The 14,769-nt window shown below is 54.2% G+C and overlaps 1 protein-coding gene and 1 long non-coding RNA gene across 2 annotated transcripts; both read left to right on the forward strand.

Moving 5' to 3' along the window:
- Positions 1-3,729: 3,729 nt before the first annotated feature.
- On the forward strand, positions 3,730-6,126 carry LOC121040970 (uncharacterized). Its single transcript, XR_005795510.1, has 3 exons — positions 3,730-3,858; positions 4,828-5,002; positions 5,265-6,126. It is a non-coding gene; the product is annotated as an uncharacterized LOC121040970 (long non-coding RNA).
- Positions 6,127-10,984: 4,858 nt separating this feature from the next.
- Positions 10,985-14,177, forward strand: CD63 (CD63 molecule). The gene is made up of 8 exons (XM_040491799.1): positions 10,985-11,076; positions 11,673-11,749; positions 12,624-12,812; positions 12,986-13,060; positions 13,161-13,256; positions 13,369-13,509; positions 13,757-13,840; positions 14,018-14,177. The coding sequence occupies exons 2-8, from the start codon at positions 11,684-11,686 to the stop codon at positions 14,081-14,083; spliced, it is 717 nt and encodes a 238-aa protein (XP_040347733.1). The 5' UTR covers positions 10,985-11,076; positions 11,673-11,683; the 3' UTR covers positions 14,084-14,177.
- The last annotated feature ends 592 nt before the right edge of the window (positions 14,178-14,769 follow it).

Consider the following 14,769-nt stretch of genomic DNA (forward strand, 5'->3'; position numbering starts at 1 on the left):
GGGGGGGGCCCGAGCCCGGGCCAGGCCCTTTATAGCCCCGGCCCCCGTGTCGTCAGCAGCCGCGATTGGCTGCGGAGCCAACAAAAGAGGCAGCGCTGTCATCCGAGGCGAGAGAGGGAGCCGGAGAGAGCCGAGGAAAAGAGAGAGAGAGGGAGGGAGAGAGAGAGAGAGAGAGAGAGAGGGAGCGAGGGCCCAGAGAGAGATGAAGAGACAGAGATACTGGGGTGAGGGAGAGGAATGGAGAGAAAGAGAAAGTCAGAGTCAGAGAGACCAAGGAGAGACAGAGAGATAAAGACGTAGGAGACAGATCAAGAGACAGAGAGGAAGAGCAGCAGCAAGAGGAAAGAGAGACAAAGGGGGGAGAAGACAGAGGGGAGAAGACAGAGAGAGGAGAGACTTAGCTAGAGAGACAGAGACAGAGAAGGAAAGAGACTGGTAGAACTAGTGGGACAGTTAGAGGGGGGAGAATCAGGGACAAAGACAGGGGAGAGAGACCAGAGAGAGGAGAGAAGTATGGCCAGACCGAGGGAAGAGATGGAGGTCTATGGAGCCAGACGGCAAGAGGTCAGGGATACAGAGAGATGGGAACCGGGGCAGAGGAACTGATGGGACAGAGACCAGAGCCCCGGGAAAGAACGAGAGGGAGAGAAATCTAGAAAGGGAGGCTTGGGAGATGCCAAGGGAGCCCCTGAGGAGGCAGGCACAGAAGATCAGAGGAAGGCAGAGATGAGAAGACAGAGACTCGGCAAGGGAAGGAGAGACAGCACAGTGACAGGGTCAGCCTTGGTGGGAGTATGGAGAGCCCAAGGGAGAGGAGGTAGAGAATTTGAACCCAGAGGAACCCCAGCTACCAGAGGTAGCCCAAATAAAATGTTTCCAGAAGCCATGGAGGGAAGCATCAGGCTAGGCTCCCTAGGGGCTCAGGAACAGTGAAATGGAGGGAAGGGACATGGGGGTAGCAAGAGAGACTAGGAGAGAAAGAGAACAGGGACAATCTGAGCAGTTGGGGAGGTGGTGGGAAGCCCTGATACAAGAGGGAGTCTTAGAGCTGGGAAGAGTGTGAGCCTGAAATTGAGGCCTGAAAGGGATAAAGGAGTCAGCAGGCTGGAAAAAGGCAGGAACTATGGACCACTGGGGACCACTGGGACTGGGGGAGGAGTAGAGGAAGCATGCGGGAGACCACTTGCTTGCAGAGGAATCTGGGACTCTGAATTCCTAGCTACACTGTTGCATCTGCAGGGTCTTAGAAGTCTGAGAAGGCTGTTGTGATTGCAGAGAATGAGAGAGAAGTCTGCCCTCAGCCGCCTTGAGTTGGAGACAGCAAGTTGCAAAGGGAGAAACCCAGATGTGGGACCAGCCCTAGCTTGCAGGTGTGACTCTGGGTGCAGCTAGAGGGCAGAGTGAAAGAGAGCTAAAATGCTCCTGAGGTGCTTGACTTCGGGTTCTGGATTCTTTTTCCCAGTCCTCAGTTTGCCCATGCTTATTTCTTGAGTCCAGAGCCCTGGAGATCAATAGACAACCAGTAGATTGAAAATGTTTGAAGGGATTGGGTCTTGCTCACTTCCTGGTACACACAGTGTTTTATTGAGTAACGAGATGATCATTATTGGGCTTCTCAGGCAGAAAAAAGAGACACTGCTTTCCTCTGTGGATTAGAGCCCAAGAGAATGTCTTGAAATGGAACACTAGGCATAAGGACAAAGTTGGGTTGGGAGCTGGAGTGAAATGAGGGAAGAAACTGGAGGTCCAGGTGTGAGGCAGGAAGGTTGGGTAGGGATCCGGAAAACCAAGCTGGGGAGCTTTGAAGAGATGAACCATTTCCGTGGAGAACAGGAACTAAGACTGCAACAGAATGGAGTCAATTAGACAGTTTGTTCTCTCTCTTGCTTTGGACCAAGACACGGGCATCTCAACATTTCATCAAGTTTCTTCATCTATAAAACGTGGATCACACCATCTCTCCGCAACAAGCTGCGAGGATTACATAGTAATCAATCAATCAATAATGGCCTTGATGGGCTCCTTCTTCTTTGTGACTCTTTCCTTTCTGATCTCCTAGAGCAATGATTGCCTTTACCACATATCCTGGCCTAGCCTGTTCTCCAAAATGTTTCTCTGATGTAATTTCCTCAGCGAAACTCCTTGAGAGCAGAGGTGGTATCACCTCCTTCTCTTTCCTGGGAGGAAGCTGCCTAGCCTTCTTCCTCACTAAGCATGTTTCTAATGGTAGGTCTACGAGAGATGCAAAGATAAATGACTCAGCCCCTTTCCTCAGGAATCATCTAGAGTGGACATGACACTAGGTAAACAGTAGCAGCCAAAACTCCAAGACAGATGCCTTCCTGATATTTCTATCTGGATGTCCCAAGGTACCTCAAATATCATGAGTTAAATATGATAAATAGATAACTCCTTCTCTCCCCTGAAAATGTGCCCCCAGTGTGCCATTGTTGAGGCACATTTTCATTTTATTGAATAAGAATCATCAGGCCAGAAACCTGGAGCTAGACTTCACCTCTTTTCTCTTGATCATCTCTGAATCTTTGCATAAATTGTTTCCTCTTCTTGGAACAACTACCCTTTCTACTTCCCCTGCCCCCACTCCCCAGTCTCTTGGCCAAATTTATTCTGTCTTCAGGTTGCAGTGTAGAGATTTTAGACATGTCTTCCAAAAGTCCAGTCCTGACTCCAAAGCCTAGAGTAGATGCTCTTCCTAGCTACCTCTGCACCATTCTGTGTGGTATGGAGGTTACTCTTACATAGCTTCTAGACTAGAACCAGTCTGCCTGGGTTCAAGGTCCAGCCCTCCTGCTTACCTGGCTGTGTAAACTTGGCTCTTTATGCTTATCCGTAAGATGGGGATAACAATATTGTACCTATTTCATAAGGTTATGAGGATTAACTCCCTGACACAGAATTCTTTTTTCCCCCTGACACACAATTCTAAATGAGTTAATTAGTCATTCCTATTACCCCAATTTATCACCCTTACACTGTGACTGGGATCCAAGGCAACAGGAAATTTTTCCACGGAAGTGTTCCTTAGCTCCTTTGAAAGAAGAATGAATGGACCCCGCTAACTGGATCTGGTCAGAGCCGGGTTGGGGGGAGAGAAAACTGGGTATTTATGGCCATGAGGAGTTATGAGTGTCTGCCAAATGCCAGAGAGCAGGAGTCAGGAACAACTTGTGAGACAGAAAAGATTTTCACCTCCTGGCTTCCCCACCAGTTCCAGGACTGGGCTTAATCCAATGAGTGGGCAAGACTGCCATCTGGTGGTAGAATCTGGAATTTTAGCTCCTTGGAGGTGGGACTAGAACTGCTGTTTTGCTTTGCATACTTTGCATATTTTCACTTTAGATTTCTAACCCAAGAGTTCTATATCATAATGCGTTAAGCCTTGTTTCTTTCTCCAGACCTTCCCGCATCTTGCCTCGTTCCTTAGTTCTCTCAGGCTCGATTACTGTTGGGTTCCCCTGAGCTGCAGGAACTAACCCCTGGGAGGTCTCTTTCAGAAGCTTCATACTTCCAGCTGCCCTAGACCCAGTCCCCAGGAGGGGGCCCTGGAGGCTTCACAGAAAAGGAACTGGGAGAGAGTATCTGGACATTTAGATCTTTTCTCATCCCCAAACAGGCTAACCAGGGTTTGGGGCCCCGCCCACTGTCCTGGTCTCCCTAGCAACTGTCTGCCTGCCAGGGGTGCCCCTCTCAGGCGTTACCCAGGCAACCTTCAAGGCCCGCCTCCTTCAAGGTCCTGACTGGTTCACGGCAAATGTGGGTCGGGGCCTAAGGGAAGGCATTGAGGTTTGAAGGCTGAGAGCTGCCCGGAGAGAAGCAAGAGGTGTCCCAGGGGGAGGGGTAAGGTTTCAGGAGCTACTGGAGGAAAGAGGCGCTTGTGTAGCCTCGGGTGGAGGGTCTGTTCCATGCTCAGGAAGAGGAACTGGAGGTCTTGGGAGCCGGTCACCAGGGTTCAAGCCAGAGACACCTGGGCCACTCTCGGAGCAGGAGACACCAGAACTGGGGAAGCTCTATAAAGAGGGAGGACTCCTGCCATCGTGCACCCCTTCCCCGCAGACAACCCCGCATACTTAAACTGCCTTATCCCTCACAGCTGGGTCAGTGGGCAGCAACCCAGGATCCCTAATGCCATCTCTTGTCACTTTTTTCTCCTAAAGTCCCTATTTTTAGGATCAGTGACTCATTCCCTGGCACCGCAGGTCTTTCCAAGGAGGGGAGGGACTGGGGTCATTGAGAAGCTGCTGAGGGGAAGGGGCTGAGGGGCTTCCCTACTAGGCTTGCTTCCCCCTTCTCCTGCCCTCCCAGGGTGAGCCTCTGGGAATGTGGTTTGGGGAGACTATTCTGGGCTGGAATGTTAGTGGAATGGACTCCTCCCAGGTCTCTGCCCACAAAGCCTGAAGCCCCCAGAGAGGACCTCATTGTGTAATTACCATCCTCTTCCACACCACATTCTAAACCCTATAATTACCCTGCTGGATCTCCTAGCAGGCCTGTTAACCTCTTTAACCCCAGGCCCTTGAAGAGAAGTTGGAGGTCGGGAGGAGGGATCCAGAGAGTTTGTATTTTGTGGGGAGCAGGTGGAGGTGGAGTACAGCTGGGGAACTCTGAGAGTCATTTGGAAGTCACATCTTTCTTTGTCCACTGGCCTTCTTCCTAAAGATACCCTACCCTGCCCCCTTCAGCTCCTCTTAGGGCAGGCCCAGCCCTTCAGACTCACAGGTGCACCCTCTTTCCCACCTTCACTCAGTCTCCCCAGGCTTCTCCATCTTTTCCCATCTTTCTCAACAATTGCTCCCTCTCCATGCCCAGGCCTGACATGGGTCCTGCTGGGGGCCACGGCCAAGGCTGCCCCCGTGCCCCGTTTGGCCAGCACGAGGCACCTGCTGATCCAAGGAAAGGAGGGGTCTGAGCATAAAGCCGGTTCTCCTTCTCCAGGGACTTCAGAATGCTGGTGGGTGTGCTGACCCAGGAGGTGGGCTGCCAGGTGAGGAGAGCTGGAATGTTCAGAGGGAATCCAATGTCTAGGAGAAAGCACGGGGCAGTGAAGGTCAAGGTTGTTGCCAAATGAGGTGTGTGTGTGCGCGCAGCAATGGCGAGGGTGTGAGGATGGCCAGAAGGTCTGGGTGGGGTCTGGGAATGGGAACCAGAGATTAGAGATGTGAGGGCAGGACAGAGTGCTCTGGGCTCTGCCTGGTGGTGCCAGAGACCCCCACCCATTCAACCCTGCATCCTCTCCTCACTTCTAGTGCCCTGGACTGCAAGGCCGCATCCACGGGAAGGAGTCTACTGTGTGAGCAGGTTGAGTGAATGCTCCCCGAGGCCTTCAGTGCTCTCTGCTCCCCTGAGCCTGTGGTAGGTGGCTCCCAGCACCCAGAGCTTCTCTTTGGCACACCCCTACCCACACTATTTGTTGTCTGTGCCTACAGGCTGTAACTAGAGCTGTGTCTCACTCATCTCTGTATAGTCCCTGTGCCTGGCTGGTTTAGGCTTTCAGTAACTGGATGGATAGATGGATGGATGAAGGAATGCCCCAAGGAACAGAAACCTGAAGTAACTACCCCAGCATTGCCTCTTCTCGTTGCTCCCATGTTCATGTCTGCTGCATCCCAGGGGACTGGTTAGTTGTGTGGGTCTGTGATTGTCAGGTGGGAGACCACTGCCCTCCTGAGCTGGCCCTGGACCAGAACCACACAGCAGCTGACCTCCTGGCCCAGGCTGTGCATGAACAGCCTGGGGCACCTGCCCTGCTCACTCACCAGCTGAGCATCTGGATTGACCCCACTGGCAACAGTGAGGAGGCTGGGACAGGAGCCAGGCAAGGTTGGGGAGAAGGAGGGGCCAGAAGTCCGGCCCAAGGAGCAGGGAAAGGAACAGGCAAGAACTGGGGCAGAGCGCTGCGGATGGAGCCTGGGCAGTGGAGGGGGTTCTGGGGAAGGCCCTGGGGCTTGAAACGGGGCTCTGGGCTGAGACCAAGGTGGGAAGGAGGGATGCAAGGAGGCTGAATTGTCCCTCCCAACACTTTCCTTGGCCACGTCAGGTGGTGTGGAGTCCAGATATTTCTCAAAGCAAAATCACTTTCATTCTCATGTTACCCCAAAACAGGGTAGGATAAAGGCTTAAGGTAACAAAATCGATCCCCTTAATGTCTTATGCAATCCTCACAACTGCCCTGTAAGGTGTGGAAGGGAGTAGTTTTCCTCTTACTTGAGGGGGGAGGAAGCTGAGGCTCAGGAAGTGTGAACGTTTGGCCAAAGTCCCCCCATTCATGCCATGCAGAGCCTGTGTGGCACGAGTGCCTCTGAACTTAGGGCACCTGCTGGAGGTGGGCGGGGTGCACCCGGAGTCTGTGTGTCTGGTATCTGCGGGATCTGCAGGCTGCCCCTGAGCCTCGCTTTCCTTGAAGAAAGGATGTAAGGTGACTTTGGCAGTGATGGTGTTCTCCTGGGTACTAGGGTGCTGTGGCCTTGTCTTGCCAGGCATCTGGGGGAGTCAGAGAGGGCCACCATGGTGACTCCACCAACCAGGGCATCTCTGACCTTTGCCTTGTTTTGATCTAACCCTGTAGTCTGGGAGCTGCGAGCACCCACGCCTCCCTTATAACCAAAGCTGGGGCCTTTGGATTTAGGTCTCAGTTCCCTAATTCAGACACAACCTCCTGACCTTAAGTTCTAGCCACCACCCTTTCTGTCCTCTCTAGCAAAGGGATGGCCCTGATGCTGCACCCTTTGGTTCCTCTGTCTCCCTCCCCTCTCCTCCTCTTCCTCCTCCCCACCGTTTCCCTGGCATCTCTTTTCCCCTCTGTATTGTTTCCCTCACCACCCCCCCCCCACCGCCGTCCTTCCATGCCTCCCCTTCCCCTATTCTCTCCTGTATCTCCCAGCTGTCCTCAACTCTTCTCTTCCCTTCTCTCTCCTCCAGTCCTTCCCAGTCTCCTCACTCCTTTCTCATGCTCCCCACCCCCACTGGCCTCTGCAGGTGGCAGCTCCCAGGTCATGGGGCCTCTCCTACCAGGGCACCCACAGTTGCATAGCTGGATGACATATCTGGATGTCAGACCTTTGGAGTAGGTGCTGGGAGCTCTGAAGGACATGATGTGAGGGGCCAGGTCCCAGTCAGCTGCTTCCCCACTCAGAGGGGCACAGGGCTATATGCCAACTTTCCAGACTAGGGGGTAGGCCATTTGTGTGTATGTGTGTGCATGTGCGTGTGCGTGTGTGTTAAAATACAGATGACATAAATTCTACCAGTTGAACCATTTTTAAGAGAACAGGTCAGGAGCACCTGAGTGGTTCAGTTGGTTAAGCAACTGACGCTCTCTGCTCAGGTCATGATCTCATGGTTCGTGGGTTTGAGCTCTGCGTCGGGCTCTGTGCTGGGATTCTGTCTCCCTCTCTCTGCCCCTCCCTCTCTCAAAATAAATAAATAAACTTAAAAAAAAAAAAGAGTACAGTTCTAAGTACATTCACCGTGGTATGCAACCATCATGGCCATCTATCTCCAGAACTTATTCATCTTCCCAAACTGAAACACATTGACCCCTAACTCCCCATTCCTCCCTCCTTCCAGCCCCTGGCAACAAACTTTCTACTATCTGTCTCCATGAACTTGACTCGGTGTGGGCTTTTCTTGTCCTCCCGCTACCAGCACCACACTGGCTGTTTTCCAGGGGTCTCTCTGGCCCTAGTCTGGAATTCCTCTCCTGACATTCACCTCAGCTCTGCCCCTGCCCATCTGGACGTCTCCACCTCCCTCTCCTCCCTTCTCAGGCCCAGAAGGTGCTCCAGATCCTGCCCTGACACTGCTCTGGAGAAGACCACCCCATCTAACGGTTTTCTCGTTTCTCACCCAAGTTGACCTTTCTATACTATTTGATGCTTCTGGCCGCTGTCCCTCCTCTTGCTGTGAAGTTCTCTTTTCTCCCAACTCCCAAAAGAAAAGTGGAAGAACACAGGCCTTGGAACCCTGAGAGATCTGGGTTCAGATTCTAACACTGGTGATTATTGGTTTGGACTCTGGGCATGTCATTCCCTATCATAGAATCTCAGTATCCTATCTCTAAAACAGGACAAATCATATAGATCTCAAAGGGTTGTTCTGAGGGTCAAATGAGCTAATGTGTATAATGCCAGTACCGAGCCTGGTAGAGCGTGGGGGTCCTGCTCCACAGCTTTCTTTTCCTTTTGGCTCCTTTACTGGATACTGACCCCTCCCACATGTGCCTGAAACATAAGGGTTCCCTGAGGGTCTGTCTTTGTTTTCTTCTCTTGCTCTGGTCCTCATCCATCTATGAATTTAAATATCATTTTTTATCTCTAGTCTGACTACTCCTCTCTTCTGAGTTTCACATCTCCAATTTCTGGTGGATATCTCCACCTGGATGCCCCTCGTGGGTGCCTCCTGTCTTGGGTGACCACCACCTCCTCCCCTGGTGCCCAGGTCTGGAAGCTCTGAGTTGTTTCGGATTTTTCCCACTTACTCTCCTCTTCCACAGGTAGGCAGTCACCCAGTCCTTTATTTGCCCTCTGAAATGCCACTCAGACTTCCCTCTTTTCCAGGGTTCCAGGCTCCTTTTTCTTTTTCTTTTTTTAAGTAGGCTTCACCCCCACCACGGAGCCCAGTGTGGGATTTGAACTCACAACCCTGAGATCAAGATCTGAGCTGAGATCAAGAGTCGGATGCTTAGCCGACTGAGCCACACAGGCACCCTGTGGTTCCAGCCTTCATTAACTCTCCCTTGGATGGTGGCAGTGATGTCTCAAAGATCTTCTGGGCTACCTGCCATTCATTCCTCATTATTTCAATGTAGGACCAGCCCCAAGATGTTCAACCTCTCGAAAACTCCCCACCGCCTTTAGAACATTCCCCACTGCCTTTAGAACATTGGCGTGCCTGGGTGGCTCAGTCCATAGAGGATGTGACTCTTGATCTTGGGGTTATGAGTCTGAGCCCCACATTGGGCATAAGGTTTACTTAAAAGAAAAAAAAAATACCCAATATAGCCTTCTAGGCTGTCAATGGTCCTATCACCTAGACTCTCTGCTTTTTGCTACATCTGTTTAGTGAAGTATTCCAAAGCAAATACAGCTATCACATCACTCTTAAATATTTTAGTATGCATCTTTAAAAAATAATTTTCTTATATAATCATACCATCATCATAGCTAACAAAATTATTTTTTTCATGTCTAATTCTCAGTCCATGTTCAAACTCCCCCAGTTGTTCTCAAAATGTCTTTCACAGTTCATTTGTTCAAAGATTTAATTAAAGACCAAGCGTTATACTTGGTTGTTATCCATCTAAAGTTTCTCAATCTTAACTTCAGACCACTGTCCTGTCCATTTTTCACCACATCCTTCCTGAACCCTTTGAGCTAGCCAACCCCAGCCTGCCCTGGGCTTTTAAAAATATTCCTTTTTTATACTTGGCTCTTTCCTGGTCCCTGGAACTGAGAGCTTGTTTCTTTATTCTCTAAGGTCATCTCAGAGAGTACCACCCACCTTTGTGATAAGAAATCTGAAATCTCTTCTTTCTCTTTCTCCTCTGGGGCAGAGATACCACCTGCCCCTCCCTCTGAGCTTGTCCACCTACCACCAGGGGTTTCTGTCTCTGCTTATTACAGTGTGGACTTGGCTCTGTCTGTTGATCGAGGTCAGTGCCACTGTCTTCCTTCCCTTGTCCGCCCTCTCCATCTCCTGTGCATAGCACATGCCTGGCATCTAGTGGCAGCACAATAAACAGATGAATACTTTTTCCAGCATCTTCTCTCCTCTTGCGCTGCCTGCCTACTGTGGTAACTGGGGAGCAAGGTTCAGAATGGGCTTGGTGTGCCTTGCTGGAAGGTTGTGATTCTGTTAACTGGTTCTCAGCCCAGCCCAGATCTCTTTCCTTTGGCTGTTAACAGTTTCTTTCCTTCTTTGTGTACACATACTAAGACTCAGGAAGTGGTTCTTAAGTCAGGACCATAAGAACCTCGGGCGTGGGGCCCAGGCTTGGGGGAGCCTGGAGTAATGGCTGGTTCTGTCCTTGGCGGTTCACACAGCTCCTTCTGGGGTCCACTATGGCACACAATGTAGGGAGGCAGCTTGAGGCCGCCACCTCCCCTTCCAGCCCTCATCTGGCTTTGCCCCCTGGGATGTGAAGTGCTGCCTGCTGGTATGGGATGGGAGATCCATAAGATAGATGCCATGCCTGCTTTAGTGTCCTCCCCCAGGCCTCCACCTGATAAGAAGCTCATCAGGGAGTGGGGGTGGTGGGAGCACAGACCTTGTCAACCCACCCCCAGAGGGAGGAACCAGACGCTGGCGCGTCATGATTGACTGGCTTCTTCCCGTGCTCAGCCCACTACTCCAGAGCCCCAGAATATGGAGAAAGGGACTAACAGAAGGGGGACCGGAATACCCACTCTAGAATGTTGGGGGACTCCCAGGATGTGAGGCCAGGGACTTTCTGGAAGTGTTTATTCTGACCCCACCCGATCCAAGGGATCTAACAGCGCCCTCTGCCGACTCGGGGATGGGGATGGGGGCTCCGGGTGCAGGATGAAGCGGCCTCTTGAAGACCATTCCATCACCTTGCCTCAGCTCGGTCGCTCGGTCCGGGCGCTCAGAGTGTAACTCCGGGCCGCTCACGCCTGCTTGGCTCGCACACGCTTCCTCCGCTTCCCTGAACCAGAGAGAATCTGGCGCCGCTCGGTCCCGCTCTCCCAGTCCGAGGTGGTATGGGGACGGGGACGCCAGAAGGGCCCCAGGCACCCCGAGGTCCTGCCCTCGGTGGCCTCCCCTCTCGGGGGTGGGCGCCGACTTCTGGGTAGGGGCCACGTGGCCTTGGCCGGGCGGGGGGCTCGGCCCTCCCCTCGCCGGCCGGGTGACTCAGGCCGCAGCTGTTACCGCGTCACATGAGGGAGGCAGGCGGCCACTGGGCGGGGGAGGTGGCGGGGGAGGGGGCTGTGGCTGGAGGCCGGGGCGGGGCCGCGCGGCGGGCGGGGCCGCAGCCGGGGGCGCCGCTAGAGAGCCCCTGAGCCGCGGCGGGAGAGGAGCGCACAGCCTCGGGGAGCCCAGGTGAGGCCTCGGGGCCCACGGCCGGCCTCGGCTCCGGGTGGGTGGTCGCTGGCAGCTCCCTCCTCCGGGGCTCGGCCCGGCCCCCCGGAGATCCGCCGTGCTCCCGGGCGCGCCCGAGGCCCTACAAACTTTGCAACTTTGAAAAGTTCCAGAGGCCCGGGCGGGGTGCGGTGGCGAGCTGGTCACGCTTCTGTTTTGGGGGTGGTCAGGGCGCAGGGGAAGGCGGCTGGGGGTCGCGCTTGGCCGAGGACCATTGTTTTAGGGACTGGCGGGGTGGGGGAGGGGGTGTTGGGCGCCGGGGGGCTGGCGGGCCGAGGGTGGGCGTCGGGCTCCGGCCTCTGTCGGCGCCCTGGGATCTTGCCCCGGGGCCCGGGAGGCTGCGGGGCAGGTCCGGGCTTCGCGGCGGTCGCCCCCACCCCTCTCCAGCCTGGAAGAAGAGGGGGCTGGGAGACGTGGATCCGACCGCGGGTTTCCGGGTGGGAGGGGCCGGGAAAGGGGGCCGAGCAGGGAAGGCCTCGAGGGCCGGCGGGGAGCTTTGCAACCGAGGTCCCCCACCTCGGCCGGTTCTGATCCCCCTGCCCTCCCCTCTGCCCCAGGCCCGGCAGCCATGGCGGTAGAAGGAGGAATGAAATGTGTCAAGTTCTTGCTCTACGTTCTTCTGCTGGCCTTCTGCGTGAGTGGGATGGGGGATGATCGGGGCGCGCTGGCAGGGTGTGGGGAGACCGGGATCCGGAGTGGTGAGGGCTGGGGGGCCACGAATGAAGGCAGCTGGAGACCAGATGTGGAAGGAGAGCCCGGGAAACGGGCCGAAGACAGCAGGGCCACCCCACCCCCTCCAGCTTTCAGGGACCTCTGAGGCTAGTTTGGACCAAGAATGGACTGCGTGGGTGCATAGCACCCTCCCCCTCGCCCCTTCTGGCCCTTCCTGTCTGGTGACCCAACCAACCACTTGTGATACCGGGCAATGGGGCAACCAGCCAACGGCCGGCCTGATGCTATCGCCTTGGGGCTTCCCCCTCCTCCCCACTCTTCTCCCCTACCCCCTCATTCCTTTCCATTCCCTCATCCCTCTCACCGCTTCGGGGTGGGGAAGGGCTCAGCCGGCCACAATTTGCTCCTGCCCTGGGGTGCTGGCTTGAGAGACTGCTCTATGTCCAGGGAGGAGCTCGCCACTCTTACCTCTTTTCCTTCTCCCTTCTCCTCCTTGGCCTTGTGGGCCTGAGGAACCTGAGTCACAGCTGAGGAGGAGGGGGTGGCCATTGGAAGATAGTGAGATGGCAATTCTGGGAGCCCTAGAGGCCCACAGGAAGCACCACTCTAGGTTAGAAATATGTGCCCTGGGGTCAAGGCTTTCTGGGAACTCCTCTTTCGGCCTTTGATCAAACTGTGGGCAAATATGGGTCATCCCACACCATATTCTCCCAGGTGTGAGAATCTGTCTCTCAGGGATGGGGCTAAGTCTGTGTCCTGGGTGCAGCTGCTGCCCTCTGTCACGGAGGTCTGCTAGGTCGTGGGTCTGGCCTAACCCTGACCTGCCCTCCTCGCAGGCCTGTGCAGTGGGATTGATCGCCGTGGGTGTAGGGGCCCAGCTGGTCCTGAGGCAGACCATTGTCCAGGGGGCCACTCCTGGCTCCCTGTTGCCCGTGGTCATCATCGCAGTGGGTGCCTTCCTCTTCCTGGTGGCCTTCGTGGGCTGCTGTGGGGCCTGCAAGGAGAACTACTGTCTTATGGTCACGGTGAGCACAGTGTGGGGCCAGCATGGGTGTCTGGGACTGCTGGGAGGGCACTTCTGTGGGGGCTTAGGAGGTGGGTGAGGAAAACCTTTATGAAGGAGCTAGAGGCTGGCTGGGCCACAGCAGGCCACTCTCACCAAGACTCCAAACCTGACCCTTGCCCATTGTGCCTGCAGTTTGCCATCTTCCTGTCTCTTATCATGCTGGTGGAGGTGGCTGTAGCCATTGCTGGCTATGTGTTTAGAGACAAGGTAAGCAGGGAAAAGGGGAGGGCCCTGCCTCAGAGGTCTGGCTGCTCTGGGACCTGTTTGCCTTAGTTTGACCTCAACAATGCTCCTTCCAAATTCCCAGGTGATGTCAGAATTTAATAAAGACTTCCGGCAGCAGATGCAGAATTATCCAAAAAACAACCACACGGTTTCGATTGTGGACAGGATGCAGGAAGATGTGAGTGAGGTTTCTGGGAGCAGGGGTAGTGGGGGAAGAAGATTCTCCTCTTCATATTGAAGGTGGATGTTCACGCAATAACCTTCTGCCTGGCATTTCTCCTCTCGTGCAGTTTAAATGCTGCGGGGCAGCTAACTACACAGACTGGGAGAGCATCCCTCTCATGGGCAAGGGCCGAGTCCCGGACTCCTGCTGCGTCAATGTCACACAGGGCTGTGGGATTTCTTTCAAGGTGAAGGAAATCCACGAAGAGGTAAGGGAGAAGTTGAGAGAACAGGGGACTTGGGAAACCTGGGAAATGTTTCAAGAGTTGAGAGGGACCAGGGATGGAGGTGGAGAGGGTTGGGGTTTTGGGATGGGGAGGGGTCGGTATCTGGGAATGCCCAGATTCCCAGAGGCAGGGTGAAAGATACAGAGCGTGCAGGAGAGATCAAAGGATCCAGGAGGTGGGTGGGAAATTTCTGATTGTGTTCTTGCCTTGTGTGGCTACTACCCTTCAGGGCTGTGTGGAGAAGATTGGGGGCTGGCTGAGGAGCAATGTGCTGGTGGTGGCTGCAGCAGCCTTGGGCATTGCCTTTGTGGAGGTGAGAGGCATCTTTTGGACTCATTCTGGGGCATCTGAGCAGTAGGGGCAGTGGGAAGAGGTGCTGAGGAGGTACTGGCCTGGAGATGAGGGCCCTGGTTGTGTTTGGGGTCTCTTGGGTGGGTCTGGGAGACTTTGCCTTTCTGACTCTTCTCCACCCCTCTATCTTTGCTTTTAGGTACTGGGAATTATCTTTGCCTGCTGCCTCGTGAAGAGCATCCGAAGTGGCTATGAGGTGATGTAGGGGTCTGGTCGCCTCAGCCCCCTCATCTAAGGGAGTGGGGTAGCACACTCCAGGTTTTTCAATTAAACTGATTATTTTTTCAGACTGAAAAAAAGTCTCAGTTTGTCTCGAAGAATGATACTTTATCCTTTCCCTCCCTTCCACCGTGTTCCTGTCCTGTGGGACCTTGTATTTGCACCTTGGGCAAGAAAGGCTAATTTTAGGGGGCGGGGGGGAGGGATGTTTTGGAAAGGCAGGTTTTGCTGAAGGCGTTAGTGGGGCTAGCAGTGGAAGGGGGATCTGGAGGCTGTGGCCCATTGTCCTCCCTGTCTCCTAGCCATGTGCTGCAATGTTCATGAAGCCATCTCCTTCAAACGTCAGGGGGTTCCCCACAAAGGTTCTGTCTGGGAGAGGCCAGCCCAGATTTACCATGGACATCTTTTCCCTGGCCTTCTGCCCACCTCTGAGGGCCCAGCAACTCCCTCCCCAACAAAGGGCACCTGGCTCCTTTCAGGCTGGTGACAAGTTGCTATGACACCTTTGTGGCCAGTATCCATCTTTCTGGACTTAGATAATAGAAGACAACTGAAGTGGGTATTGCCTTTTTTCCCCAATGGAAACCACCCAGCCTGGCCCTGACCCCTCCTCACCACCTTCTGTCCCTCCCAAGAAAAGCAGGTAAAGGCCATTTGCACTCCCAACACTGA

This window comes from Herpailurus yagouaroundi, unplaced genomic scaffold, assembly GCF_014898765.1.
Source record: "Herpailurus yagouaroundi ecotype Mexico unplaced genomic scaffold, PumYag 182, whole genome shotgun sequence".
NCBI lineage: Eukaryota > Metazoa > Chordata > Mammalia > Carnivora > Felidae > Herpailurus > Herpailurus yagouaroundi.